Raw genomic sequence first — 27,625 nt, 5'->3', positions numbered from 1 at the left:
TTGTTTTTATTTTATGTATATGTCTGTGTATATGCATGTGCACCACACACGCAATGCCTGTGGAGGCCAGCAAAGGGCCCCCCCTGGAACTGGGGTTACAACTGGTTGTGAGCCCTCATGTGGGTGCTGAGATGTGAAGTCACTCTTGGGAAGAGCAGCCAGCACTCTTAACCTCTGAGCCATCTCTTGGCCCCATGTATTAAGTTTTCAACGTACACTAATGAGAACAGTCGTGAGATGCTTGTGTAGAAATGGCTTTAACAAAACCGTGAATTCTTGCCAACAGACATTCCAGGACCCCAGACTTCCTGCTGTCATAACAACGAACACAATTTAGTTCTGATATAAATTCTGAATGGACCCACCTCCTGGAAGAACCCTAGAAATGCCAAGGAACTGAACGATCAATGACGGGTACTAGTCTGATGTGTAGGGACATTCAAGGGCAGACAGCAGCGCTCCGTTTCTCTCTGGAAATGTTTCCTCGTGGTAGAATGGAGTACTGCTCTCAGAAGAGGTAAAGATGCAGATGGCAGATGAATGCGCCAGATTTGGCATGTGTCACCTTTAGGTAGATGACAAAATGACCTCTTAGCTCTTCTTCCCTCATCGCTGGTCTTGGGATTCTGGAGGCCTTGCGCAGCCTGTCCTATGCCTGCTCCATGAGAAAAAGTTAAGGTGTCCCCGACCTTCAAGATAAAGGACACTAAGTTACTCAAGATTTACTCTAGAAATCCAAAATAATGATATAATTATGGCTTGCAGGGAAAATCAAGGCATTTCTATAAATGCGAGATCTAAAAATTTGGTATCACTCTGTGTTAGGCATTTTTCTATTGCTCGGATAAAACATGATGACCAAGGCAACTTATAGAAGGAAGCATTTATTTAGATTTACAGTTCCAGAGGGTAAGTGTCCATCATATCACGGGAGGGAAGTGTGACAGCTGGAAGGCGTGGCAACTGGAGCAACAAGCTAACAGCACACATCTTAAACGGCAAGGAACCTCCAAAGCTGGTGACATACTTCTTCTAGCAAGGCCGTACCTCCTAAATTTGCCCAGACAGTACCACTAACAGGAGACTAAGTGTTCAAATGCCTGAGTGTTTGGGGGGGGGGGAATCTCATTCAAATCACCACACGGCAAAATGCAATCAAGACGTTCAGGCCATGCTGTGCTGGCCAATGTTTAACAAGTGACTCTCTCAATAAAGTCTCAGTTTGCGATGTTTGCCAATTACGGTGGTGTAAACATGCCTATGATTACCAATTCAAACCAAGAGCTTGGTGTAATTACGTGAAGAGTGGAAGAGAGAGGTGCACAGCCAGTTTTATCATGAGAGCACACTCTGGTCTTAGGGGGACATGGGCCAAGGATGTGACTTGTAACCATATAAACGTAAATCAAGCGTCAATTGCATTTTGTCCTATTTGAAGGAATGCCGAATAGACTAAAGAAATGGCGACCATAGGAAACAGAAGAGGAAAGAATAAAGAGCTGAACTGGTCGTGCCTCTCTGGGCAACTCTCCAGGAAGAGGGAACCCCACCTGGGGACACAAGCTGCACCTCTCAGAGACACAGCCCATGCCCATGGTGGTTGCATGAAAAATGGAACTCTACTGGTACAGTTGAAGTCCCTGATCACCAGGCAACTTTCTGATTAGAACTTGTTCTCCTGAAGAGTCATGGATGTCCAGGGGAGAGAAGCCAGGTCCTATGAGCCAGCAGTTCACTCAACAGTTCGTTCCCTGTTCACCTTTCACTAATGACTGCCATTCGCAACCACGTTGTCCCTCACTCTTTGATCAGGCTGTGATCACTTTTGGGGAAGTACATTCTAGACATTCCAGGGTTCTCTACTATCTTGAGACTCCTCCCTGGGCAGCTCCTCCCTCTGCCTCCAGTGTCCACCCCCGCCCCCCCCTCCCCCGCATCCATGCGGATCAGCGGATACCTGGGGTGGGGGGAGCAAAGGCAACACCTTGGCTATGTGGTCAGCCATCAGTGCCTCCTAACAGGTGTTTTTCCTCCCCCATCAACTTTCGTGACTGTTCTAAGGAGGTGGGTCTGATACAAGGTACCTCTGAAAATACTTTTCTCCACACCAAAGATGTTTTTTAATGCCATGGCCTAGTTCAAATGACAGCCCTGTATGGTTTTTTCCTACACAGAAAGAATTGCTTCTGCAAAACCAGCTCCCCAATCTTCTTTCCTCCCCTGTGACAGGGAGGAAAAGTAAAATGGGTATGCAGAGGCTGCTTCAAACCTCCGGATGTTTTCTATTAACAGGCAAGAAGAGCAGGAGAGAGGTCGAGGAAGCCTAGCGATGAGACCTACCTTCAAAGTTAAAGTCCGGACGTGAGGCAACCTCTGCCCTCCTAACATTTAACTGCTTAAAATTGGACTCTGCTCTGTGTCAATGTTGCCACCTGCCATAGGGCCATGGTGCTTGCTGGGAGCCAGAGGGCACGTTAATTAGCTTTAATACCATTCATCTGGGCAACTTCAGCGTGCAAACACCAGAGTGGGCAGACGGACTGACAGCTGGGAATGGGAAGCACAGTCAAGACACAGCTTTAGAGAAGACCATTGTTCAATCAGCAGAATAAAACAGCCTGGTCCGTGCCCTCACCACCAACGCTGCTGGTGTGGTGACTCCTGCATATGAAGGTCTACGTGGTCCTGGATGGGAACACAAAGATAGGACAGCAACCTAATTCTGGGGACCCTTAAGAGACAGTGTAGAAGGACTTGTTTTTAAACATCCTGACACACTTGGCAATCAAACATTTCTCTTTGTTAAAATCCCAGGTCCTGACAAAGGCGATATGCAGCCGTAAATGACCCCCCAAATGAAAGGGCTCTTGGATCGCATTCATCCATCTTGCTTGTGTTAGTATTTTACACTTCAGCTTTCAAGTTCTTCTTTCCTTTGGAGAAAAGGTTTAATGTTTCCCAGTCTGGCCACAGACTCACTATGGAGCTCAAAGATGACCCTGAATCTCTCATCCTCCTGCTCCTACTTCCCAGGTGGTGGTACATCACAGGCAAGTGCCACCTGCCTGATGTATGTGATGCGGGGGGGGGGGCAGGGGTTGAACTCAGGACTTCATGCCTGGCAGCAAGCTCTCTTTGAACTGAGCTACATCCTCATCCTGGCTTTGAAACTCAACTGTCTTTTTTTTTTTTTTTTTATTTTTTTTTTTTATTTTTTTTATTTTTTTTTTAAACTTTTTTTTTTTTACTTATTTATTTAACTTTTTATTATGTTTGTTGGTGTGAAGGTGTCAGATCTCATGGAACTGCATTTTCAGACAGTTGTGAGCTGCCATGTGGGTGCTGGGAATCGAACCCGGGTCCTCTGGAAGAGCAGTCAGTGCTCTTAACCGCTGAGCCATCTCTCCAGCCCCAACTCAACTGTCTTTTATACCTTAATGACGATGGTGTGAAAACACCTGGAGACAGTGACCTCTCTCTACCTCTAACTCCCTCCATGAGCCTGTGGTCCATTGTTTGTGGGACCTCTGGATTCCTTCATCTTTGCGGTGTTGCACACACCACACATAAGAGAACCTTTCCTCATTCCATTGGGAGCCCCTGCTGCAGAAGAAAGGTCCTAAGTGACGGCTGCCTGTGTTTTCCTGCAGGAAGGTGCAGGGGCGTTCCAGTGTCTCCTTGGATACCTTCCCCACCGACAGCATCCCTTGTTTTGTGCAGACCAAGGGAAGGAAACTGTTCCTGAAAGTAAGCAGACGTGAGGATAACAGCATCCTGTGGCCACTGCCACCCTTCACTCACAGTGTACTCCAGTTGCTCCCCTATAATTTTTAATGTTAACCCCACCATGGGCATGTGTGTACATGTGCCCCGGTAAACCTCTGGCGGTCAAAGGACAAGCTGCTGGAATCTGTTCTATCCTCCTGCCACATGAAATTGATGTCAAGTTTGGCAGCGAGTGCTCCACTGACTGTCCCGTCTGTACACACTCGTTTTTTGAGACAGGGTCTCTTATTGAACCTGGAGCTTGTTTGCCTAGACAGGGCTGGGCAGTGAGCTGCAGGAACCCGCCTGCCTTTCACTAGCTCTAGGGTTACAGACATGCCTGTGTGAGACTTCCGTGTGAGTGCTGGGAATTAGAGCTCAGGTCCTCACGCTTGTGGGGTCAGCTGTCTACGGAATGAGCCGTCTCCCTGGCCCTCTTAGATGCTTCAAGAACTCTTTCACTGAACTTGACCTTTAACCATGCCATGCGCATATAAAGTGCATTACGATTGCTCACCCTTTCCCGTCGTTTTCCCACCCCTCTATCCCTGCACTCTACAAGTCTTTCCCGTAGTCATGTCTTTGATGATCTTTTTAACTGGGATCACTATGTGTATTTAGAACTATTACTGCTGAAGACAATAATTGCCACCCGCAGAATCCATCAATAGACAATAATTCAACGGGGGAGGGGGGCCCATGAGCCCTACCCCAATCCATAATTGACGGTTGAGAGGCCCAGTCTTGTGCAAGCCCACAGTAGCCTGTCACAGCTCCTGGAAGTCATGCTCAGCAGACAGCATTTCACTGCCCCCTCCTTAGTCTCCAGCTCCTACCTACATTCTTTCTGTCCCCTCTTCCACAACGACTCTTGAGTCTTAGAGGGGGTGGTATAAGTGACCTGGCTAGGGCTGAGCACTCAACCATTGCTCCTCCATAGCAGCTTTTGCAGCCATGTATCTCTGCCCTCACCATCATTCACAGCAAAAAGAAGCTTCTCTTAGACTGGGAATAGCGTTCGTCTATGGTATAAACATAAGCATCTAGCAGGCAGCTTAACACTGTGGCAATTTAGCTAGACCACAGTTATATGCTTGCCCCTAGGGCCTAAGACCTCCTTAGCTATAGGGTTTACAACCTGAGGCCTGAATTCCTTCTTAAGGAGCATAACTTAATTAAGAGTGCCACTCATTATTGCACCAGTGGGCACATCTTGCCTGGAAACTTTGTGCCGTGGTTTGTAGGGCTCACCTCTGGGTAAAGTGCCTGATGCTTTTTCTACCCCCACCCCACCCACCGAAACCTGTGTAGCATCTTCTGGTGCTATAACAGCTAGGTAGCAGTGCAAGATGTTTTTAGCTAAATAAAACTAAAGTCATTTTTGTCACATCCAGACAGAGCTTTCTGGATCGGTAATAAAACTTATAAGAACCCTTACAGGAGACCTCATGCTATACCCCAACCTGCTTTCTCCCCGCTCCCCACATCCGGCAAGCTGACCTATGGTGATGCCTACGACCTGCCCTGTTAGAACTCTCTGCATTGAGTTTTGTTATTTCCTTAACCTAGAATGTCATTCTGCCCCCGTGTTTCCACCAAACAAACTAATGAATGCTTCAAAGTCCGTCCTACATAGCCACTCACTGATTTATTCATAGCTTAGGCAGTCTTGGCACTGATTTAGATGGAGCCTAGTGGGATGGGGGAACATGACAGCAGAGGTGATGAGAATGCTCTGCTACTGTATTATTTAGTCAGGGCTGACAGAAACAGAACCAACACGGGTGCTCACAGCCATGTGTGGTCTAGTGGGTAGGGTTCTAGAAAGCAAGGGGTGGAAATGGGAGCAACATTACTATCTATTAACATTAGTGACTTGCAAAATTTTTGCTTCCTGTTCCTGCTGGCCTAGAGGTCTTTATCCCAAAGGCAAGACGCTTGGATGCTTCTACTGGGAATCACAACAGTTCCATTGAACCAGCAGCTATCATGTCTTGCATGTATACCAGGATGGTAGTGTAGGAATTGAAGGTATGAGCCATGATACCCCATTCTTATTGAATGTTAGTAAATGTACTGATTAGGAACAACCCTCTTAGATGTTCAGTATAGGAGTTACTTTTTAAGATCCTCAGTGTCAACAGGAAATTGGTTTTAGGAGTGTCCACATTTGAGGATCTTTGCAAATACCAAGGCCAGCAGAGTAACAATCCCTTGAGGTAAGATCCGATCCAATTCAGCAATCCATGTTGGTTCAAACTTCTAAGGAAGTTTATTTTGGGTATATTTACTTACAGTATAATTTGGGGAAAAGTAACACAATCCTGTATAACAATAAAGCTTCTGGCATAATTACATTGAGAAAAAAACTAAATTCTTTTCAAAGTACATGTCACCTTTTTCATGAAGATGGGATCCATAGATAGACTACATATGTTATCTTAATAACCTGGGGGAGTGATATAGATATGAATAATTTGCATTGGTATGGATCTTGGTTTATTGATACAAATTTAAGGTCAATTTTGGTATATGTTGGTACAACTTAAGTTTTAGATAGGGCAGGCAAGCAGAAAGTACTGTGTATACCATAGTAATGGCGCATCTTAAGTTTTAAGAGGCGCTTAGCATTTTAAAAAGCACTCCTGGGCCAGGCTGTGGTGGCACACGCCTTTAATCCCAGCATTTGGGAGTCAGAGGCGGATCTCTGTGAGTTTGAGGCCAGCCTGGTCTACAAGAGCTAGTTCCAGGACAGGCTTCAAAGCTACAGAGAAACCCTGTCTCTAAAAACAAAACAAAACAAAAAAGCGCTCCTGGACAGTAAAGAATTACAGATATGCAATAAAGACAAATCCAGATGAGTCATAGTGTTGGATAAATATACAAAGCTTGGACCTTGGACAAGAGAAGAAAAAGAATATAGAGAGTCATAAAGGTTAATGCTTAAAAAAAGGGTAAAGTCTTTAAAGAGACAGAGTACAGATAGTCATAGATTAAAAGGAGTAAAGAAAAATAAGCCACGTAAAAATGGAAAATTTACAGAGTCTGGATTATGTATATTATTATGTCATCTTGGAATTTTTTGACTGTGAATGAGCTAAGTACAGAGAGACATTTCATTATATGGGCTGCTAAGCTAAACCAGCATATATATTATAAAGGCATCATGACTTCCAAATTTGGGTCTGAGGATATGTTGCTTTGGAAAAGAGGTTCTTCTCTTGTTTCCAAAGAGGATGAGAACCTGTGGATTGCTTCTATACTGGTATGGTTTAATGAAACAAGACCCCCCTCCCCCAAAGGTCGCCGTGAACACTCCCAAAAATTACTATGCCCAACAATCAGCAGGAAGCAGTATGGAGAAAACTACACCCATATTCCCAAATATTGTCTATAAATGTTTGTTTACATTTAAAGGGGGATATGATATAGATATGAATAATTTTGCATTGGTATAGATCTTAGTTTACTGATACAAATTTAAGGTCAATCTTGTTATATATATATATATATATATTTCTGCTCTCAATTAAGGTGTTGTGTAGTTCATTTAAAAAATGTAATGTATAATTAAGAAATATAGGTTAAGCCGGGCGGTGGTGGCGCACGCCTTTAATCCCAGCACTCGGGAGGCAGAGGCAGGCGGATCTCTGTGAGTTCAAGGCCAGCCTGGTCTACAAGAGCTAGTTCCAGGACAGGAACCAAAAGCTACGGAGAAACCCTGTCTCGAAAAATCAAAAAAAAAAAAAAAGAAATATAGGTTAATAGATCATCATCTATAATAGTCAAGCTTGTACTAATGTTAGTTAGATTTTCTAGATGTATAGAGATGTATTTCAGTTAGAGAGGTATTCTTTAAATCTTTCAGAGACCATCAGAATATGGCATTTAAAATGTTTAAGAACTTAAGACTTTTCATGACAGTGAGACACATCTGCTCTTGGCAGCACCAGTTACTTCAAAAGGAAGATGGGCATCGAAGAGGCTCCTTATGGAGTTTGCCAGCCATTTGGGCAACAAACTGCTCTTGCCTGTACTACTTAACTGGGCAAGCAGGACCCACAGAGAAATGACTGCTTAACTTGCCTAAAAGTGAGATAATCCTTCAGGGTTCTTGATACATGAAAGAGTCTGCCAGACATTCTGCAGGGCACAGAAAAACCGACAAACTGCCAATATAGGCAGAACTGTCTTTGAAATTTCCTGCTTCATGGAAAAGCCTGCTGGATACTATGGGCCTGTAGGCTGAAGATGGATGTCCCAACAGTACAGACATTGGGCAACTGTCCAGGCAGTGAAATGTCTCTGTCAATTCTAGAATTTTGGAAGTTGGTTGCAATGCACTTCCTGTTTACTTAGGTAATAATAGCTTTCTGTAGTCTTTGACAGAGTTGAAGAATAGATAGTAATAATATAGTTTTCCCTAGTTATGATAAAAAATAAAATAGATATAACTAATTCTTGCTTGATACCTATTTTGTTATATGTAATTTTACTATGATAAAGTTAAAACCTTCCTTTTTTATTTAAACAGAAAAGGGGAGGTAATGTGGGATTTCCCTCTGTATGCTGTGATTACCATTAGTGAATGAAGAAAATTGGCTTGGCCTGTTGATAGGGCAGAATTTAGGTAAGCTGAATGCTGGGAGAAAGAAGGGTGGAGTCAGAGAGAAGCCATGGAGCCGTTGCCAGAGTCAAGCATGCCAAAACTTTGCCAGTAAGCCACTGCCATGTGGTGATACACAGATTAATAGAAATGGACTAAATTAATATGTAAGAGATTAGCCAATAAGAAGCTAGAGCTAATGGGCCAAGCAGTGATTTAATTAATACAGTTTCTATGTGATTATTTTAGTTCTGGGAGGCTGAGACAAACAAGTGGCACCCTCCTCCAACAGGGGAGGATCTGGTGTCATCTCTGGTCATACAGTTAGCACAAGGTCACTAGACTACTAGATACCTCCTGCTTATGAGGGTCTGCAAGGACCAAGTGTAGCCTGGCTGCACAAATAGCACAAAGGTCACCTAGGCTATTAATCACCTCCATTCACAGCCTTGAAGGTGGAAAACAGATTATACGTCTCTTCCTTTGAAGAGACAACCCTATATATTCACATTCCAGGTAATGCTTATGCAATGAGCCCAAGGACCTTTGTACCCACACCTGCAGATATACAATCTTAAGTTGTGTTGTCTCTCTTTTTCTAAATTTAGATTATTTGGAAGTATGAATGTTTTGAATTCCCAGAGAAGATGCTCAGACATGGATTTAAGCCAACAGAAAGTCTTTATTTGCTGACCATTGACTACGCTGAGTGTTCAGGATCCCACTGTAGCCCTGAGTTTTGCTCAGGGTGAGCTTTAAAACACAAAAACCATGCATTGGGTTGATGTACTTCAGTTAAGCAAGAATTGAACCCAGGTCCTCTAAAAGAACAAGTGCTTTCAAACACTGAGCCGTCTCTCCAGCCTGCTCAAGGCTCTTATATGAAGTGGCACAGTGTTCACATATGTACTTTACTTACAGGTTTATCTGTTGGAGAAAAGGACCTCACTTGATAGTTCAACATGGCCTTGAACTTGCAATCCTGTCCCAGTTCCCAGATTATAAACAGCTGGATTTCAATGTTTCCTAAAACTACTATGTAAGACTGCCCATAACCTGGACTGCAGGCAGGATTCACACTAACATCTAATGCCAATGAACCTGGCTTCCAGCCGGGCTTTTGTTCATCAATACTGAGTAGTGGAATTACAGGTGTGGGCCACCACCTCTAATTTACTTATGGCTTATGTTTGGTATTGGGGCTTGGATGTAGGGCCTCACAAGTATAGCAAGTGCTTTACCTCTGAGCTGTATCCCCAACTCTTTAGGTTAATTTTGCTATTGTTGTGTTTTAGAGACAGGGTCTTTTTGTGTAGCTCTGGCTGTCCTGGAACTAGGTAGATCAGGCTAGCCTGGAACTCACAGAGATCTGCCTACCTCTTAGTCCTCAAGTGCTGAGATTAAAAGGGTGCACCATCATGTCCAGCTCTGGTATGTATTACAGAAGAAAGAGAGGCGGTGGATCTCTATAATCCCAGCACTCAGGAGGCAGAGGCAGGTGGATCTCTGTGAGTTCAAGGCCAGCCTGGTCTACAGGCGTTAGTTCCAGGACAGGCACCAAAGCTACAGAGAAACCTTATCTCGAAGAGGGGTTTTGCATTTCTCAGGCTGAACTGGGTTGATCCTCTTGCCTCAGCCTTCCAAAAACTATGACTTTGGTTGGAAGTCAACATGACCTGACTGGTTTTAGATACTTTGGAGTATTTGTATTAGCGAATACAATGTTAATACAATGACATAGTTGAAATGTGTAGAGATTGATAAGAAAAATTCTACACACGTTCAACACAATTTTTCAGAATATGCTTAATTTGCAGTCAGTTGATTGCAGAACCCATGTAAGTAATAAGTGCAATCATTTTTTTCTTTCTTTCTGTGGCTTTGGGTTTGAATTTAGGATTTCCCATATGCTAGGCAAGTACTCTACCACTGTGCCAACTATTCTCTATTATTATGAGGGCGCTTGATCATTTCTGGCTGCTCAGCCCAGAATTAATTACACAGAATCTATATTATTTAAAACACTGCTCTAGCTTCTTATTGGCTAACTCTAACATATTAATGTAACCCATTTCTATTAATCTGTGTTTCTCCACATGGCTGTGGCTTTAACTGGCTCAAGTTCCCGTGTCTGTCTCTAGCGGGGCTACATGGCTTCTCTCCAACTCTACCCTTCTTTCTCCCTGCATTCAGTTTAGTTTTCCCCACCTACCTAAATTCTGCCCTATCAACAGACCAAGGCAGTTTCTTTATTCACCAGCGGTATTCACAGCATACAGAGGGGAATCCCATATCAATTATTTCTCTGTTCTTGTCAAGGGGTTGCTAGATGAAATAGCCTGAAACTAAGAGACTTGATTTCTGCTTGGAACCCTTTTTCTCCTCTCCTAAAAGTTAGGAACTGCTGCTCTAAAAATGCTTATTTTTCTGAAAATAATTTCTAGATGGTTAATGATGGGTCTAATGACAACAGTGTCTTCTGGTTGACATTCTCTTTAAACCTTAATCAGAAGAATTCGACCACCCGGAATCCCTTTGTGCAACTGAACCGCAGTCAGCTAAAAGCACAAAACCAGGAGTCCTAATGCAGGACGCAGGTGTTGGTCCCGCAGCCGAAGCATCCCCTGGGGGACTTCATCTCCTGTTGGCCCCAACTGGTCCTGCAGCTTTGGGGAATTGACTTCACCTCCACAGCTCCCAAGGAGGCAATCGGAGGATGTCTATCAGGTGACAGCAACGGGGGCAGGCGACTCGTGAGAACCTGTCCCTCGGGGATCTCCAGCCCCATGCAGCAACTTTCAGCTTCCACGCGCGCGCTGAGACGCCGCAGGGACATCCGCGGGAGAAGCACGCTGCACTCGCCTCCTCTTCCCCGGCCTCGATCCCGCTGCCTCGGCCGCCCAGCACAGCACCAGAGGCGTCCAGCAGAGTCACTGGCTGACCGCACGAGTCCTCCCACCCGCGCCTTGCCCGCGATTGGCGCGCGGACCGCCTCAAACCGGGAAGGCGGCCGACACGTGACCAACGTGTTTCACCCGCGCCGCCGAAGGCGCCGGCTCTATTCCCTCCCGCCCCGCCAACAGCCTGCGTCCCAGCGCCCCTGCGCGAAACTCATGCTCCTCCCAGCGGCCGTTTCCAAGGTGGGGGGGGGGTGCAGTACGCGCGAGCCACGTGACACGCCGCGGCCCTTAGGAAGCCGTGCTGGCTGCTGGGGCCCCGACGCGCTTGCGCAGTAGTTGGACGAGGGCGTTTCTGGCTTCCTCCTCTTTTTATTTTATTTTTTTCCCCTTTCGAATTGGTTCCGACGGGTATTTTCGAGTTACAAAATGGCGGCTCCGAGCGCTCTCTTCAGCGTTCAGTAGCGGCTTCCAGGCTGAGCGGATGTCTCTTCCCCTCAGTGTCGGACTCAAAGACGCACAGCTCCCAGGCCTGCTGACTACGAAGTCCTCGGAGGCGCTCAGGGCCCCGGAAGCTCCCCGCGGCCGCGACCGCCGCCTCGGCCCTGCTCGTCGCGGCGCCCGGCACCCGGCGCGATCTACGGCGGCCGCCCAAGAGGTGAGTGCCGGGCAGGCCGGGAGGGCGGGGCGGCGTTGGCCTTTGGCGACGCGGCCGGCTGTTTGTGAAGCCGGGCCTGCCCAGCGACCTGCGGCGTCCTCCTGGCCAGAGGAGGGCTCGGCGGGGCTCGGGCCCCGGCCGGGGCGGCGACGGTGGCGGCGTTAGGGCTGCCCTAACCCACCCCTGGCCTGCCTTCCTCACACGTCGTCCTCCGCCCGCCCCCGGCTGGCCCCGGTGACACCGCAGCGTTCCCAGGCCGTTGGTCACTCGCGTTCGTGCAGAGCCGGTTTTGAGGTTAGGGCTTCCCGGGCGGTTTCAGTGACCTCGATCTGCGCTTGGCTGTCGCGGATAGCCCACGTGAAGTTCCTCTCTGAGCACAAGACTGTACCCGGTGCACACGCTCACTGCAGGAAGCGATCGCTCACGAATAATGCGCTTCTCCGAATATCTACAGCGCTTCCTTCCGATCTAGAAAGCATTTCATAACTTGGTGCCATTTTAGCCACAAACGCGGACATTTGGCAAACTCTTCCTGGCTGCTGGTAACTCATTTGTTATGGGGATTAGATTTCCCCGGTATCACAGTGGTCGAAGGTTGGACTAGCACGGACCTGAGTTCCGTCCCCAGCACCCCCAAAGAAAAAAGTAAAAGCCTTAATAATAGCTATAATAGCTAGCAAGTAAGTCTCTAGCGCCAGGACGTGTTCCAAGTACTTCGCAAAGATGTCTTTTCGAAAGAGGAAAAGAACTTTTTGGAGGAATAAGTAGGTATTTGGTATCTATGTTTTTAAAGGCAAGGTTTTGCTATGTGTGGCTCCAGTGCTGTCCTTGAACTTGTGTGACTTAGACTGGCTTCAGCTCTCTCATCCTGCCTCAACCTCCCCATTGCCTTCACCCCGGTTGGGGAAATGTGTTTTAAAAGCTTAACCTATAGTTCGAGTTACTTTGTTTTCCCACACTACACCTTTTGGGTTTGGGAGTATAAATTTTAATCGAGCATGTTTATTTTTTACAAAGCACTTCCTGTGTTCCAGGCACCATTCTAAGCAGTGCTTTTTATCTACTTAGTAGTTTTTTGTAGCACTCCTTTCGTCCCACCAAACTCTGTCCTGGATCTTGTAATGCCACTCGTATCTTGTATTTTTCTCGGATATGTAATGCCTCAGATCACTGATGCAGCAACAGTTAGTCATGAGTCAAGCAGGGTTGGGACATTTGGAGTCATCAGTAAACCGAACTAAAATTCTTGCCTTCTGGTTTATCTGACTGAATAAATATGAAATGGCCTCAGCTTCATTAATTTGTTTTATTATGGCAGTTACTTTTTAGTTTCAAGTATGAGTTAGACGCTCAAGTTTTACTTAGTATTTTATATGCTTCCACCATCCATCCCTTTTGTCCACATCATGAAACAGTGACTCTAACTGGTCCACTGCCCGCCTCTTTTGCCCTCTGGTGTTGATGATAGGTAATGACTAGAAAATCTCCCGATGGATCCAGAGACCTTCCTTACCTGTGAAGAATTCTATGAAGTATGCTATTTCTGATTAGGTCAACTTTGCACTTGGGGGTTGGGGACGTAAAAGAAGAGGGTTCCCAGTTACTGGTGTTATCACAGCTCATGCTGTGTATTTTAGAATCTTCAATTTTAATCATTCGTTCTGTAATCAGAAAAAAGACGTACCTATAAGAGAAATGTAAAAGATTGGGATGTATTAAAAGCCAGAGCCCTCCCTGCATATCAGATTGTGAAGGGCTTTGGAAATCTCTGATTTAAAATGAATTCTGTAGTTGCTAATCTTCTGATAGAGAGCATTGGACGATGGGTAAGATGGGATCTAGTGTCTGTTCTAGGATGCCCACTGTGGTGGGTTGCTGTGCTGAGGGCAGGGGAATGGAGAAAGTGTCAGAAAGAGTCCTGACAGATACTGCCAGCCTGGACAGGTGCCCTGCTGCTGCTGCTGAGACTCGAAGAACCCACACAGCGCTTAGATCAAAGCCCTCAGTCAGATCTGATGGAGCCTAATTTTTTTTCCATTTTATTTGGTGTGTGTGTGTGTACACAGTACCTGTGAAGGCTAGAAGAGGGCACTGGATCCCCACAGCCTTTGAGCTGCTGGACATGGGTGCTGGAATAAAGCTCAGGTCCTCTGCAAGAGTAGTTTGTGTTCCGAACTGCTGAGCTCTCTCTTCAGCCTCTGTTGTTGCTATTGAATTCACAGAGATTCACCTACCTCTAACTCTAACCTTGAGGTTAAAGGTGTGTGCCACCACCATCCCTGGCTATTGCTGTCATCGTCATTATTATCATTATTAAAGATTTATTATTTGGGTAGTGCTTACTCAGCTGTGGAATCCAGAAGAGTTAGGTACCCCAGGAATTGGAGTTACGGGTACTTGTGAGTTTCTGGTGGGTGCTGGGGATCGTCCTCTACAGTACCAGCGCATTCCCTTACCTGCCAGGCCATCTTTCCCACCCTGAGGGTGTATTTTTGAAGCATGTTATTTTCTGAATTTGTGAGTAATGTCTTACCTTTTCACAATATGTAATTCAGAGCAATTAAATGTTAGTTGGAAGACATTTATATCAATTGTAGCCTTAAGAAAATTACTCATTGGCTGGAGAGGTGGCTCAGAGATTAAGATCACTGTCTGCTCTTCAAGAGGTCCTGAGTTCAATTCCCAGCAACCACATGGTGGCTCACAACTACTTTTAACAAGATAGGGTGGCCTCTTCTGGCATACAGACAGAATACTGTGTACATAATAAATAAATCTAAAAAAAAAGAAAAGAAAATTATTCATGTTACTAAAGTATTTCCAGTACATTATTAAATCCTTAATCCAAGAATAAACTTACGGATCATCTTTAAATTTTAAATATTAAAAATGTTTTGTTTATGACAAAAATATTTACTTTGACTTAAGGACTTTACTGTATGTATAATATACTGCATAAATATTGTAGATTTTGAAAGATCAATAGATGTTTCATCTAATCTTTCTGAATGGAGTTGGCTTCCTGTTCAGAAAGAGTGCCAGTGTTCCTCAGGTGTCTTTGCCTGCCTCTTCAAATAGAGATAGAGTACGCACCACTGGAGTCCCACAGCCTGACAGAGCTCTCACTGAAGCCGTTTCACTGCATCAGGAGCCTGCTTACCACATTCAGTGCTGGACTAGATTTTTTAAATTACTTGTAACGAAAAAATTAATTAAAAAAGTAAAATTAGCTTCTCTTAACTCCATATTTTCCTTAATTTCCTACTATATTTCCCTCCCTTTGAGCAAAGTCCTCTAAGTAAAGCTCATTGGCTTAAAACCAGTTAACTGCTTTTTCTTACGTTTCTCTATTTTGTGATTTTATTACAAAATAAATGAAGACAAAATTATTTGTAAGACCTATCTTGGTGCAGAAAAGCAAACATCTTATTTCTATTTTCTATAATCTAGGTTCACAAAAATGGCCAAAAGAATTGCTGAGAAGGAATTAACAGATAGGAATTGGGATCAAGAAGACGAAGCTGAAGAGGTACAGAGCCGTTCCCTTAGTGGTTTCTTGCTGTCCGCGTTTATGCTCATGTTGTGTTCCCCGTGAAGAATGTGGTAGAATTTTAAAGCCTTTAGGAATACACAGCAGGAGAGGTGATGCTTCCTCATGAGCTGTATGCATTTGCTGTAGGAACTTGTTCTTCATATGTGACTGTGCTTTTCTCCTAGTGTGTGCTCCTGATGAGTGTGGAGAAGTATCTTCCTGCAGAAATCAGACATTTGCAGCATCCTTTGCTGTGGTTTCGTGTGTTTTAGTCATGGAATTAGCAGTCTGTAGTTCTCACCTCAGTCTGCTCTCTCCATGCTCCCCCTCGCTCCTGTGTTTCTCATGCCCACTGTTTGCTGTTCAGATCCTAGCTCTGCGCCCCAGCAGTTGCACTGATTGGACTAGAATTTCTATCAGTGTTGTAGTTTCTTTGCTAGCAAAATTAAAGTTGTCTTTTGTGAGGAAATCTTTGCAGTTTTAGGTCTCTTGTGCAAGTTAATACTTGTAGGCCAGTTCACTAAGAAAATTTGTAGCAAAGCTAACTCCAGCTCTATAGCACACAGCTAGGTGGTAAGGGGAAAAGGAACGGAGCATAAACAGTGTTTTGCATAAACAGTGTTTTGCAGCTTTATTCATGGGGTCTTCCTTTTTGATACTGATATGTTTAGGAAAGCAAACCACTGGGAAGTTAATATTTTTCAGGACCTTTAACTGACTTGGTCTTTAATCAAGTCTTTGGTCTTAAGCACAGCCTTTGGGTGGAACAAGCTATACACTGCCATATAATTGTTTGTTTTGACACTAAAGTGTCTAATAGTGAAAAAACTCAACAGGATCTACTGAGTGAGTATGGAAATCAATTAGATTAATTGGGCAAATATAGCCAAATGGTCTTTGTTCTGGGTATGGAGGTCCTTTTTAATGTTGACACAATCCGAAATATCTGTAGATGAGGGTACTTTTGTTTTTGAGATAGTCCCACTTTGTAATTCATGCTGGACCAGAACTGTCTATCAGTCCTGCTGTCTCAGCCTGCTATGTGTAGGAGCTAATTGATTGGAGCTGACACACCTAGCTGGATGAGAATTTTGTACAGGAACTAGTTAGTTCTACCCTATAGGTGAGAGAATCGATGAGATAAAACTTTCAGCACATTCATCACACGGTGAAGAGCTATGGTTGGCTAGGGTCATTGTGACCGTGGTAAGGTGGGCAGGACCAGGACTGCTCTCCAAAACAGTGAGCGAAGGCTGTGGCTCAGTTGTAGAGCTTAGCACGTGCAGGATCCCAGTCTCTAAAGAAAAAGTGGATGCTATCTGTGTCAGCTTTTGTTTTGGTTTGGTTTTTGTTGCTTTGGGTTTTTCTCTTTTTCAAGACAGGGTTTCTCTGTGTAACAGCTCTGACTGTCCTGGAACTTGGCTTTGTAGACCAGGCTGGCCTCAAACTCACAGAGATCCACCTGCCTCTGCCTCCCAAGTGCTGGGATTAAAGGGGTGTGCTGGAGACAAACCCTGCCTACTCCCACTCTCTTACTTTCTGCCATTCTCTCTGAGGAGACATCTCTCAGTCTCTCTGTCTCTCTCATTCTCCCCTTCCCATTTCCTTTTTCTCAATAAACTTCACACTCAAAAAATAAAATAAAATAAAGGAATGTATCACTACTGCCCCACTTTCAACTTAATGTTTTTAAAAATGTAATAGTAAGGTTCAGGCTCCTGGTTTCACTGTCTACCGATCAGGAGCTTTTGGATGGTAGCTCTTATGTCTTGTTGATAGAAAATTTTACTGTGACCTTGTTAGTGCCCCCCCCCCCCCTTTTTTTAAGGACTATATGTCTAAGATGTGAGGAAACCAGCCATGACCATTAGCGCACCAGACATGCAGTGGTGTTTATCTTTTCAGAAATCACATTTCTATCTCTGGGTTGGAACTCAAAGTATGGATTTGTAGATTGCAAAAGATTCATAACACCTGACTAGAATTAAAATCTACAGAAATCTGTAGATATTAGATGTGAGCTATTTCTTAATGTGTTAGCAGTCAACTCTTAAGATCATCAATACCACATAAACGTGTCTGTTCTGGTATTTATATTTAGCTTTTAATCCTCTTTTGCACTTACTTTTCTGCTAATTTGTCTATTCTTGCAGGTGGGAACATTCTCAGTGGCCAGTGAGGAAGTCTTGAAGAATAGAGCCATTAAGAAGGCAAAGCGTAGGAACGTTGGATTTGAAGTGAGTGCTTCTTGCAGCTTTGGTGTCTTGCTAATTTAATCAAGAAGATGAATCACAGACTTGCCTATAGGAGGCATTCTCTCAGTTGGGGTTCCTTTTTCCAGATGACTCTAGCTTGTGTCAAATTGACAAAAACCAACCAGAACATGGACTGTCTAGGAAATTAAGAAGGTTTAGCTATGTGTGTGTGTCTGAATCTGTGTCAAATTTCATAAGGAATGTAAATTTCACAGCATCTCTGCTGACTGAACAGGCTAGCCAAGGGAAGAGCTTACTAAAGACAGAAATAAGGAAGCAGGAAGGAAAAGACAGATACTGCACTGGGTTGCTTAACAGTAAAAAGGCTGGAGTCTGCAGTGTGGTCTCCTCAGATTTCTGTAGGCTGAGAATAGCTTGGAAACCCAAAATTCTTGAGAAATTAGGTAAACAGTGAAATTTTTAATTAATCTAATTTTGTATTTCTAGAGCTTTTTTAGGCGAATGCTCTTTGAAAAAGATGCATGAGGTTTAATTGTATTGGGAATATTTCCAGTTATTCTGGAGCTCAGTGGCAGGTACATGAATATGTAATGTTTGAATATATGCAATGCCTTTAAATACAGATCTAGCGATTGCGACCATCTCTCCTGGCTATTCTAGGAAGGCAACTGTGAGAGCTTGTCCTTAGAAGCACTGCCTCTCCCTCGCTCCTGTCTGGGCTTTGTTAGTAGCTTCTCTTAGGGGCAGAGCCACCACTTCTGAGCTCTGTGCTCTTTCTGAGATCCTGTTGTCACTTATTTGAGGGTGGGAGGTCTACCTGTCTAAAATGTGCTTTCTTTATATTTCAGTCTGATAGTGGAGGAGCCTTTAAAGGTTTTAAAGGTTTGGTTGTGCCTTCTGGAGGAGGAGGAGGGTTTTCTGGATTTGGTAGTGGCGCTGGAGGGAAGCCTCTGGAAGGACTGACAAATGGAAACAGCACAGCCAGTGCCACACCCTTCTCCAGCTCAAAGGCAGCAGCAGTGGAGCCCAAGGCAGCATTTGGTGAGTAGCCCTCCCTCTCCGTCTCCCTCTGAAATAGATGCTGAAAGAGAACTCTGCTACCAGGTTGTTTATTTTTTTTTGTCTTTGGCCCAGGCTGATCTTGAATCCCGTTCTCCTCTTCCACCCTTCTGAATACTGGGATACTGTAGGTGTATGCTATCAGACCTAGCTGGGGAAATGTTTCTAGCACTGTGTCCTCAGGCAGCATAAAAGGATGAGACTCAGGGAGATGCATGGAGCAAGTGGGCCAGCAGAACACACCTTTGCACCAGCACACAGCGATTCTGTTCTCAGCTCCCCAGTTATTTTACTTTACCTCATTGTGCATTGTAGAAAATTTAAATATAATATAGACATATATTCAGTGAAAGGTATGATAGAGACAAAAATATTTATGAGGTAAAATCTTTCCTAAATTCTTTCTTCTTTCTGTCCCATGCCAGATGGCTCCTGATATGAGACAGAAACTCTGAATTTTTCTTTTAACAACATGCTTGGATTTAGAGAAGGATAGCCATTGTCCAACTTCAAAGTCAGCTTTAATTTTTAAGTAGAGATATATATGTGTTCAGGTAATGAAATTTTACCCTGCAGATATGTCATCAGAAGTCAGATTTCTCTTCTCTTGGAGATCCTTTCTGGATAGTTATCTTTTTTCCTTTAGGCATCTAGATGTCCAAGATCTCTGATATTCTGAAGATGAGTATTTTTCTGCAGACAAGAACAGAACTTTGCCCCAACCCTTATGAGGTTTCCTTACCACCTGTGTGATTGTCACCTCTGTGGATTGAGCTGTTACTTCTCTTTCTCAAGAGGTTTCTCTTTTTCAGACCAAATGTTTATTAATTTTTATGGTATCCATAGCTTTTCTTCTCCTGTGGAAATAAGAGTGAATACTGAATACCCAGTCCTGATTTGGATGAGCTAGTCAGCAACTTCTGGGACTCACATAGAGAACTGGCTCTAAAAGTATATGCTGCCTGGTGTTTGTGGGTTTGAGATGGGTTTTCAGCTCAGCTACAGAAATTCAGGCTGGCCTTTAGCTGGGTAGTGAGAATAACTTTGAACTCTGGATCCTCCTGCAGGCACCCACTCGCCTGTTTAGTCCTTACTAAGCAGAATGAACTTCTGCATTCAGCATTGGTTTATGATACAAGCTTGGTGAACAGTAGCAGGGAAAGCAGAGCATGATAATAGCCGTACAAAAACCTAGTTGTAGCTGAGCCTGGTGGCACACTCCTGTTGTCCCTGCTCAAGAAGTTGAAGCAGAGTGGTGAGTTCCAGCTTGTCTGGGCCTACATAGCAAGACTCTGTCTAAACACAGGAAAAACATGTAACCCCTAGGTGGTTTGATCAAACTGCTTTTAAAGTGTTTGGACTTTACCTTCTTACAGGTTCTTTTGCTGTGAATGGTCCTACTACCTTGGTTGATAAGCAGCAATGTAATAGCAGCAATCAGCTGTCCTCTGGCCCCGCTTCCAGTACAGCCTGCACTGGGAATACTTATCACAAGCAGTTGGCTGGCTTGAACTGCTCTGTCCGGGACTGGATAGTGAAGCACGTGAATACCAACCCACTTTGTGACCTGACGCCCATTTTTAAGGACTATGAGAGATACTTGGCAACGATTGAGAGGCAACTTGAGAATGGAGGCAGGAGCAGTCCTGAGAGCCAGACTGATAGGGCAGCGACTGGCATGCAGCCCCCCTCTCTTCTCAGTTCAGCAAAACCACAGCAAGAGTCACCGTTTCCGTTTCGTGACAACAAAGCAGAGGACACTTCTGCAAAGGTGGAGTTTACAGCAGAAAAGAAGTCAGACATAGCACAAGGAGCAACAAGTGCCTCATTCAATTTCGGCAAGAAAATTGAGAGCTCAGTTTTGGGCTCCTTAAGTTCTGGCTCCCTGACTGGGTTTTCATTCTCCCCTGGAAACTCTAGTTTATCTGCCCAAAGTAAAGCTGCCTCTTCACCATTTTCTGCATCAGAGAGTCAAGCAGGAGGCAGCAGCAGTGAATGCAGAGGTAAATACAAAGCCACTGGTTCATGTATGTGCAGCTCTAATGAGAACGTCGCTCCATTTTCTGTGTGTGTCACGGTTGCTTCATCCTTATCCTTAAAGTAGAGCAAGGCCTGTTTTATAGGGTGTTCAAAGCTCCCAGAGGGTGTGGTTCTTCAGGAGAGAGGTGACGTGGTGTGCTCCAGCAGCATAGCCTCTGTCTTCATGAGGTGGGTGGGGCTCCAGGTGCGTAGTGAAGGGCTGTGAACAGGTGGCTGCAGAGCAGGCTGAAGTTCTATCGTGCTGACTGGAAAGCGCTGGGCAAGTGGTGCTGTGTATAGAAGCAGCAGATTAAAAACAGTTTGAAAAGTTGACATTGTACTGAAAAAGCTCAACATCAATGCCCATTGGAGTTGACTGTATTTAGACCTGCTAAATTAATTAATGTTGGGGCCAGACCTGCTAAAAAGGAGGGTCACTCAACCCCGAAGGAAGGCTCTGCTGTTGTGAATCACACTAGTGTCCTTGGGCCTTTTGTACCCAGTGTGTCAGGTCTTGGCGATGGGCACAGTTGCAGGGTTTCTTCTGAGATTTGGTACCCGCAGTGCTCATGTTTGTTCTTCATAACACAGGACCAGTTAGTTCATTCAGTAACACTTTCTAAAATGATAGGTATGCCTACTGTGTGCGCTGTACAGTGTGTTGGTCACGAGCCATTCCTAGGCAGTGGGTACTTGCATTGGGACTAGTGGTGCTGAGGGATTACATTTCTAATTTTCAGGGGCAGGGATTTTGTTTTTGTTTTTCTTTATGTATCCCTGGCTGTCCAAGAGCTTGCTAAGGTAGACCAAGCTGCCCTTGAACTCACAGGGATCTTCCAGCTTCTATCTTCCAAGTGCTGTGATTAAAGTTGTGAGCCGCCACCACAGCCAGCAAGTTTCTAATTTTTGATAGAACTAGTTAAGTGTTTTAAATAGTTAAATGTCCCTCTGTGTAAATGAGAACCTTCCACTAGAACATGTCTGAGGGAGGGGAGACGACGACAAGAACAACGTTGGATGACCTGAGGCCACAGCAGAAGTAAAACGAGAGAAGCAATTGCATGAAGCCTAAAAGCCTCTGGACATCCAAGAACACAGTCGGCAGTGGAGATGCCTGTGGAACAGAGGGGACATCTCGAAGCTGAACAGCTGATGGCCCTGATGTCCAAAATATAAAAATGTGGGGCTGTTAAGAGCTCTCCTTGCTATTCCATAGGACCCATAGAACCCAAGTTTAGTTTCCAGCTGTAGAATTCTTCTGACTTCTGCAGGCTCCTGCACACACATGTGCACATACACTCACAAATGTGTAAATAATACAAAGATATAAGGAAATCAGTACAAGTAAACAAATAGTAAAAATAATTGTGAGGATGACATAATAGGGTTGGCTACTTTCCATGGCAACAGAACAAAGCCAGCGTTCCCCTCAGGTATGGATGTGGCCTTCCCTCCAGAAGGCTGCATTGCATCCTCTGGGTGACAGTTCTGCTGGGGTGCCTGAGCCTTGGGTAAAGTCAAACCTAGGGACCAAGTCCCAGCCAGCCCCTTGACTTCCTCTGCTCTTGGAGTAGGCCCTACCACTGAGTCATCAAGGACGCATGGTAATGTGCTGTTCTCCAGGGGAGCATACGTATGTTTGACTGCACCACTGCTGTCCAACCTGGGCCAGCCACCAGTGCTCCTTGTCTGAACTCCTCTTTAGTGTATGCACAGGCCCTCAGGGTAGATGGTCCAATAAGCACCACCTCCCTCCTTTTTTAAAAAAAAGATTCATTTATTATGTCAGAAGAGGGCACCAGATCTCATTACAGATGGTTGTGAGCCACCATGTGGTTGCTGGGAATTAAACTCAGGACCTCTGGAAGAGCAGGCAATGCTCTGAGCCGTATCTCCAGCCCCAAGTGACCCCCTTTTATTTCTCCTCCGCCTCTAAATAAGAGAGTCTCCCCATCATAGGCAGCTGTCTCATGCCCTATCCTGCACACTGCACCATCCGACACTGTTGCCATCTTGTGGTTACCATTAGAAAGACTTGGAATTTGTTGAAACTTCCCCAGTCCTGGGAGGCTCAGCTGAGTAATCAATTTGAAGCGTGCCAGGAGATAGATCCTCATGGTCTTTAGTTCAATCTTGGGATCCAAGTCCTCAGTATTGCTTTAGTCTGGCAGGTTTTACACGGCTGCCTTTCTTTTGAGGGTGTCCTTCCTGTTTGTGTGTCAGCAGTGTCTCAGTACCCCCTGTGGCTGAAGCTTTATTGGAAGAATGTGCCCTTCCTGCTGTCAGTGAGCCAGGTTCCTGTAGTGCAAGACCCTTGAGCTCTGTGACAGTTTAGTCAAAGCTTTGCAGCAGCTTCTCTAACAAGCTTGACCTGTAAAACAATCACTTTTGCCCTTTTGGCCATTGCTGATGCTGGTTATCCCTGAGCACAGTGTGGCTCTGGACACAAGAATATTGGCAAGGATGGTGTTGGGTGCTCTTTTTAGGTTAGATTCTCCACTGGGCAACCTGAGTATGTATAATTTTATACTTAAGTGTGTTTTGGTGAATGTCATAAGCAAGAATGGTTTTTATTCTAGAGTTTCCTACAAATTGGATGTAATTTTATAATAGAAATGGCTTACCATTAAATATTATTACGTCTGGTGAGACGGGCTCAGCAGGTAAAGGTTTTTGCCTCCCAGCCTGATGGCCTGAGTTTTATTTCAGGAAGCATCATGGTAGAAGGAAAGAACCAAACCCTACAAGGTACACACACAATAAATAAATTTAAAATTTCACAAAATAAAATCCAGCTGGCACCTCTTCCCGCAAAACAGTAAGGTGTTCACAGTCTTATTTACCAGCTTCCATGGATATTCCTGGATGATGTTCAGGGTGGGGAACAAGCGTCGCTGACTAAGTTGTTTCTGTGCCAGGTGGCGATGAAGAAGAGGATGATGAGCCGCCCAAGGTGGTGGTGACTGAAGTGAAGGAGGACGATGCTTTCTACTCCAAAAAGTGAGTGTGCTGGGGCTGCCCTCCAGCCACACTCTGAGCTGCAACAGGGAAGAATGATTGGCCTGTTTGGTTATTTTTGTTTTTTTCAAGGCAAGAGTTTCTCTGTATAGTCCTGGTCTTCCTGGAACTCACTCTGGCCTCCAACTCACAGAGATCAGTCTGCCTCTTCCTCTCAAGTGCTGGGATTAAAGGCGTGTGCCACTACCAGATGGCATAATATAGCCTTTTTGTTGTTTGTGTTTGCTTTGAGTGGGGGGGTCCTCTAAATTAGTGGCCTTGACTGACCTTGAATTTACAGACCCACCTGCCTCTGGCCACTTTTTCTTAATAACCTAAGTATCTGCGTTTAACATACTGGCTAGGAAAACAGCACACTACTTTATTCATAGTCACAGCTTATCCCAGATTTTCTCAGTATCTTAGGGGATCAAAAATGGAAGGTCAGAAGAAAATTTGAAAAAATAAAAAGGGGAAAGCAAGGTGGGAGAGAAGTAGGACAGACTGCTATGTCTGTACCTGTCCTTAAAGGGCCAGTCTGCTCTGCCACGCAGGACCAAGACACATGATTTGAAAGAGGGCAGAGAAGTGGATCAGCTGAGATGTTGACTGACTAAGGAAAGGTGGCCTCTGGTATTAAAAGGGTTTGGAGGGGACTGTGTTTAGCAGAGTTTGTGTAGCATGCCCAAGATCCTGGATTCCATGCCCGCACTACACAGAAAGGTCTGTGTATGGGGTAAATTGTAGAATAACTGTTTGGTTTTTAAACTCAGATACCATCAATCTGGTAAAGAAGGGTTTATTCTTTTAGCCACTGCAGTTGGCTTTCAGGAAGGTAAGCAATGGTTATCAGCAAGCTAACTTGTTGACTATCTGATCATAACTGTTGTTTTTCCACAGGTGTAAACTATTTTACAAGAAAGACAATGAATTTAAAGAGAAGGGAATGGGAACCTTGCATTTAAAACCCACGGCCAATCAGAAGACTCAGCTCTTGGTGCGGGCAGACACCAACCTAGGTGGGTGCACAACCATCACAGTTCCTGTAGAGAGTTTTGCCTTGACTCTGGTTCTTTGGATTTTGAAGCTCAATAATGAGGGGTTTGTTATGTCTTATGAAAGTGATCATGAGGTCAGATTTATCTTCTGGTTACTAATATGTGTGTGGTTTTTACTGTCTGGAACATTGTGTACACAGTATAGGTGTATTGTTAAAAGCTATAGTAGAAAAGTACCACAAAGGGTTTCATTTCCATATGCTGGAGTGTGACGAGTGGCATGTATGTGGGACAGTTTGATGAATACAAAGGAGAAATATACAGGTTTCAGTTTACGGGGGTCTTTGTGGGAGGAAGGATTTGTAGGTAAAGGCCCAAGGTTTTTAGGTCTCATTCCTCAGTCAATTTCTACCTTTATTTTTGGGACAGGATCTCACTAAACCTGAAGCTCACTGATTTTGGCTTGGCTGGCTGGCCAGTGAGTTTCAGGGATCTACCTGTTTGTGCCACAGCCCTCATTCCTACCCCCCCCCCCACACCCCTTCTCTAAGCTAAGATTACAGGAATGTGCTGCTCTCCCCAGCTTTTAGCATGTGTTCTGAGAATTGGAATTCGTCCTTGTGTTGCGTGCTTAGCAATGGGACCATCTCTCCAGCCCTGGGAATCTTTCTAGAACAAGAATGTCCCCTTTACCCCACTCAAGCTGATCCTTGCCACAGTCCTTTAGAAGAATAGCTGTGATAGCGGTGAGCCTGTGATGTGTGGTCAGTAGTGGGAGATTGCCGGGCAGCACCAAAAGACTCCTGGGGTTCTCTCTCTTAGGACTTGACTAGCTATGGCAGAATCACCATAATGTCATTCTGGCCTGGTGAGCAGTGCTGGTGAGAAGCACCGTATCTTTGCCGACCACTCATCCAAAGTTCCATGAAATGATGAAGATCTGGGCAAGCCAGTGCTGCTTTGAACAGGCTCCTGCCTGGGAGATTGTGGCGGAATGTGCCTGTCAGCCCCAGCTCCCCTCTTGCTTGTCACACCCCAGCATATAGGAAAATGAAAGCCTTTCTGGCCATAACTTTTAACACATTGAGAAGTTGTTTCATTGTTGAATCTTTAGCCTCTGAAAGAATCCTACAGTATTGATACATTTGTTTTTCTATGTTGTTTTGATAAATATTTTCCTTTGTTTATTTAAAGGCAACATACTGCTGAATGTTCTGATTCCACCCAATATGCCATGCACCCGAACAGGGAAAAACAATGTCCTCATTGTCTGTGTCCCCAACCCCCCACTTGATGAGAAGCAACCCACAGTCCCAGTCACCATGCTGATTCGGGTGAAGACGAGTGAGGATGCAGATGAACTACACAAGATCTTACTGCAGAAGAAGGGTGCCTGAGCACTGAAGCCGACCAAGGGATGTTACAGCCACATTGCTGCTTCTCCTCTGCCCCCAAACTTAGTCACATTCTTTCTTCTTCTTACTGTAACATTCTGAGAACTTCTAGGTAACGGGAAACTTCTGTGAGGAAGATTAAGGCCAATAAAACCTGGGTGTGTCAGCTCTTTTCCCTTCCTGAAAACTAAGCAAAATACATTCAAGTGAAAAATTTGGGAAGATTTTTTTAATGTTGGTTCATTGAGTAAACTAACCGAAGTGATTCTTAGTGGACTGCAGTCAGGGTACCAGTTAACACTCCAAAGGCTCCTGCAGGCAGCTGTGGGCTCTGCTCTCTTGACTGCCCCAGGAGACCCATGGCAGTGTCCCACAGCACCCCAGATGACACCCATCTGCTCCCCTCCTGTGGGCTTATCTGATCCGTGATAAGCACTCCTGCCAAACGCCACGCCGCCACACTGTGACCATGCTGAACTGTGGGTAAGATGTCTCTGTCATCAGCCTGTTGGCAGGTGATGGCCTCTGACCTGGGGCTGCTTGACTGATCTAGGAACTGCCTTTTCATGGAAAGGACATGAGTGGCTCGTTGGGAGCTGGCAGTGTAGATTGGGTTTTGTCGTTTTTATCCAGGAGGTGCTCTTTCTTTACCCTCCTCAGTTAATGTGGAAGGGGATGTCAGGAATAATGGATTTTAAAAGCACAAATTTGGTGACTTTTTAAATATCATTTCTATACCACAAATAAGCCTTTATTTTAAAAGAAAAAAAGTTGAAAGAGGATGTGTGCTCATGGCCGTTTTTGCCCTGGTGAGCCCCGTGGGCACAGTCTGAATGGAGTCCTCTCAGGAACCGTGCACTCAAAAGAAGAGTGTGGGAGTGGCGTTTGCCTGTTTGTCTTACAGCTTCAGACTGCAGCATGGTACTTGGCATCTGAAAACTTGTTTATTTTTTTTTTTTAAGGATGAGGTACTGAGTGTGTCCATTTGGAATAGAACCATGGTTCTGTGCGGGCCATTCATGTCACTACAGAGCAGTGAAGGTTACTAATACTTGTATTCTCTGAAGACCAGACTTCAATTAAATGCAAGCTTTGTTGCCTAGCTGGTAATCCCAGTGCTGGAGAAGCCAAGGCAGGAAGATGTTTGAGTTCACAGCAGCCTGAGTTACCTAGTAGCTCCCCCCCCCCCCCCCCCGCCCTTCAAAAAAGAGAGAGATTGAATGAAGTTGCACTCTGATTCCTCATAAAACCATTCATCACTAGGACCAGATCTTTTCTGAAGGCTCAGGGTCAGTGCCCAGGGTGCCAGAGTGCTCAGCTAGTCAATAAATAGACAGTGCTCTGACCTGGGCAGAGTCACGAAACCTGACATCACAGTTGCTCTCTCAAAACTGCACTGCTGTGAGTGAGAATGAAACCTAATTAACTTTTATTTAGGTAGCCATGGCTAACCTTGAACTCAGAGATCCGCCTGCCTCTGCCTG

The 27,625-nt window shown here is 44.8% G+C and overlaps 1 protein-coding gene across 1 annotated transcript; it reads left to right on the top strand.

Annotated features, from left to right (window-relative positions):
• The first annotated feature begins 11,656 nt into the window (after positions 1–11,656).
• Nup50 (nucleoporin 50) lies at positions 11,657–26,357 on the top strand. The gene is made up of 8 exons (XM_041672061.1): positions 11,657–11,926; positions 15,377–15,455; positions 17,612–17,695; positions 18,523–18,715; positions 20,110–20,736; positions 23,671–23,752; positions 24,650–24,768; positions 25,942–26,357. Exons 2-8 carry the CDS (start codon positions 15,387–15,389, stop codon positions 26,142–26,144), a joined length of 1,377 nt encoding a protein of 458 aa, XP_041527995.1. The 5' UTR covers positions 11,657–11,926; positions 15,377–15,386; the 3' UTR covers positions 26,145–26,357.
• The last annotated feature ends 1,268 nt before the right edge of the window (positions 26,358–27,625 follow it).

This window comes from Microtus oregoni, unplaced genomic scaffold (assembly GCF_018167655.1).
Source record: "Microtus oregoni isolate MIOR12 unplaced genomic scaffold, Mior012 000022F_ref0000154, whole genome shotgun sequence".
Lineage (NCBI taxonomy): Eukaryota > Metazoa > Chordata > Mammalia > Rodentia > Cricetidae > Microtus > Microtus oregoni.
This window is presented reverse-complemented; position numbering and strand designations above follow the sequence as displayed.